This window comes from Antechinus flavipes, chromosome 3 (assembly GCF_016432865.1).
Source record: "Antechinus flavipes isolate AdamAnt ecotype Samford, QLD, Australia chromosome 3, AdamAnt_v2, whole genome shotgun sequence".
NCBI lineage: Eukaryota > Metazoa > Chordata > Mammalia > Dasyuromorphia > Dasyuridae > Antechinus > Antechinus flavipes.
The window spans coordinates 54,413,597-54,416,825 of record NC_067400.1 but is presented as its reverse complement, the minus strand read 5'-3'; the positions used below and the strand labels follow the sequence as shown (position 1 = coordinate 54,416,825).

Here is a 3,229-nt window from a genome sequence, read left to right as displayed (position 1 = left end):
CTTATTCTTCCTTCCCCCTTATCTTTCTCTATTCCTCCTTCCTTCCCCATATATTTTTCTCTTCCTCCCTCCTCTCTCTCTCTTTATCTCTCACATGAGTATTCACTTAATAGAATATTATTGATCTCCCCTTCTGAAATAGCAATCATGTTGTTTCTGCAATGTAGGTAGTGATAAAAATAGCTGATACAATAAACTAGATTGTACAATTCCAAAGAGAAAGAAAATATGGATAACAACTCCTTTTACTTTAATATTTAAAAAATACATATTTTATATATATACATATATGCAAATCACACCAGTGGGGGAAAAAACCTCTTGTTTCCCTGCTGTAGTAACAAAAAAGAGTTACTTATACACTTACAATGTTGAATTCAAAAGAAACATAGAACACAGTCAGAACACAGATTGTCAACTTCGTTTCTCAAGGCAAAATGCACTCACACAGACACACATGCTACAAATGACAACAATGTGTTCAGGGACAATAAGGAAGGTAAAATAAAGTCTTGGCATCTTAAGGACTTGAACCAATAGACAAGAACGTTCCATCCATTAAATATTGCTCAGGACAGCCACACCAGGGAGGACTTTTCCTTTCAGAAGCTCTAGACTGGCAGCATTTCCAGTGCTCACATGCTGACTTTGCTTGAGGGTTCCTTTTGACATAGTCAATAGCAATATCCCCACGATGGTGATAGAGCATGAGGAACAAAAGAGCAAAGGAACAATGCGGTAGTGGCTCCTGCTTAAGGTATGCTTCTTTTCAAATTAATTAGAGGGCTCCTCAGATATCTTAGGGTGATCCACTCCAAGGAGACCTATGACTGGAGGAGGAAACCTGGGTGTTTGTTAGCTTTGTAGTGCCCCTGTAATTATTGCTATCATGGAAGCGCATCAGACTTGGCACAGGAAGGACACTACATTTGGAGTTGCAGAGGTGTCAAGACAGTCTTGTTTTAAAGATCATTCTTTAAAGGCACCCCTATTTCCAGGAATAAGGCTATGTTGTCTTTATTCATCAGAAATGTTCAATAAACATGTGATGGAGGGAAAACATTTCTCAACATTGGTGTGTGAGCAGGGATTATTTCCTTGAGGATTCCCAAGGTAAGATGCGTACCAGTGGCATGGAAATTTGCATTATCTCTGAACTGAATGCTTCTCATCTATTGAACCCTTAACCCTTAGTAGCAACATGATAAGAGCCCCACTTTTGTGAGAAAATCCAGTCCTCAAGAGGATATGATTGTGCTTCTCTTAGACTAGAGTTTTCCATACATTCAAACGAAAAAGGATCATGAGTGATTTTATGGTCATTTTTTGGATTTTATTGAGAAAAAATAGTAAAGATTTAGAAAGACTCCAAAGCAGCAGAGTAGTAAAATAATATATAGTACAAATAGAAAGAACAAAATTAAAGGTAAAAAAGCCAGAAGAGGATGAAATTCAACAAGAAAGAAAATATTTTAAAAAATTATGATTCCAATTTGCTTGGCTCATAGGCTAGACTATTCAGTAGCTGGGCTGTATTCTTTTTTTACTGTCCGACACCAATTGTATTGAGAGACAAGCCTCGTAGGGAGACAGATCTCAGTTGCAACAGTGCCTTTGAGAAGAGGCATTAAGTGCAAATAACTCAAAGGATCATATATGTTCGTGGATGCATCAATTCTATTCAGGCCAGAAAAGAGCAGAAGTGAATAACAGCAGTCAGACCTCAGAGCTGACAATAATCTCATAGTCCATTTTATTTAAGCTTCTTATTTTGGGAAATGAGGTAAATTAGAATCACGTTGCCCTCTCATGTTCCTTTTCTCTCTGAGAACTGATTTTTCTCTAAGTCTGTGCAAGTGACATGCATGAGGTCTTAAGTTAAGTCACTGGCAGAGTGAGGTTTAGGACCTCATCTCCTTAAGTCTCAGGCCAATGCTCTATTGCTAAACCCCTGTGAAATCTTACCGATTGGTGGAGAGTTTTCCCACCTAGCAGCAGCATTGCTTCTTACAGCAGCACTGCTGGCAGCAGCATTTCTGTTGGCAGCAGCCCTTGCAACAGCCACAGCCCTTACCACAGCCACAGCCACAGCCACAGGAGCCACAGCCACCACAGCAGCAGGTGCGGCGGCAGCAGACCACTGTAGGGCTGCAGCAGCCCCCGCAGCAGCCACAGCAGCAGGGGCAGCAGCCAGAGCAGCAGCCTACACGGCGGCAGGTACAGGTGGTACAGCAATTGCCACAGCCGCCACAGCCTCCACAGCCACAGCCTCCACAGCCGCAGCCGCCACAGCCGCCGCAACCACAGCCGCAGCCACCACAGCTGTTACAGGTGGTACAGCTTCCTCTACAGCCACAACAACCCATAGTGTCAGAACAGAGGGTTCAAATGATGCGAGGAGAGAAAGAACTCAGGAGAGGTGAGTGAAGTTTGATACTCTCCTTCTACAGGACAGTCCTTATATACACTGCTCAAGAGCTGGTCCAAGACCCATGATGTTTTTTGTTGTTTATCCCATGATAATCACATGAACTCTTCTTTCTTGTTTACTTCCTCTTTGAGCCTCCTCTGCCTCATGAAATTATTTGTTTTAGGATTTCCTGAATTTCACACTGTTTCACAGCCACATTTTAATGGGAAGTTTTAAAAGCTGAAATTTGTAGTCCTAGGCAGGAAACCTGAACATTGCATAATATTCATGAGAGGGGATACTATTGTGAAGATTATTACTTTCACTATTTGGCATGCTGGGAAGAATGTTGGATATGGTGTCAAGAAAGTTGGGTCCATATATTGTCTTTATAACATCCTGCCTGTGATTCTCATTGTGTTTAGAACCTTAGGCAAATCACAACCTCCCCAGGACTCAATTTTCTTTTCTGTAAAATGAGAGTTGGATGAGATGTTTTTAAAAGTTCCTTCCAATTCCATGTCTAATCACTAAGAGCCCATGTTTCTATATTATCCCTGCCCCTTTTACTGGCTGTACTACTAGGGGACAGATAGATAATTTCTTTTACCTTCCCATTCTTTTTGTTGTTGTTGTTGTTGTTGTTGTTGTGGCAATTGGGGTTAAGTGACTTGCCTGGAGTCACACAGCTAGGAAATGATAAGTGGCTTAGGTCAAATTTGAACTCAGGCCCTCCTGACTTGAGAATTGGTGCTCTATCCACTGTGCCACCCAGCTGCCCTACCTTCCCATTCCTTAGGCCAAAAACTTACCTTCCCA

At 41.7% G+C, this 3,229-nt stretch overlaps 1 protein-coding gene across 1 annotated transcript; it reads right to left on the bottom strand.

The window, feature by feature from the left end:
• Positions 1 to 778: 778 nt before the first annotated feature.
• On the bottom strand, positions 779 to 2,366 carry LOC127557004 (small cysteine and glycine repeat-containing protein 5-like). Its single transcript, XM_051990499.1, has one exon. The coding sequence runs from the start codon at positions 2,364 to 2,366 to the stop codon at positions 1,989 to 1,991; it is 378 nt and encodes a 125-aa protein (XP_051846459.1). The 3' UTR covers positions 779 to 1,988.
• Positions 2,367 to 3,229: the final 863 nt, after the last annotated feature.

Coding starts and splice junctions, on each gene's coding strand:
- LOC127557004 (XM_051990499.1), bottom strand. CDS start 2,366: ATGGGTTGTTGTGGCTGTAGAGGAAGCTGTACCACCTGTAACAGCTGT.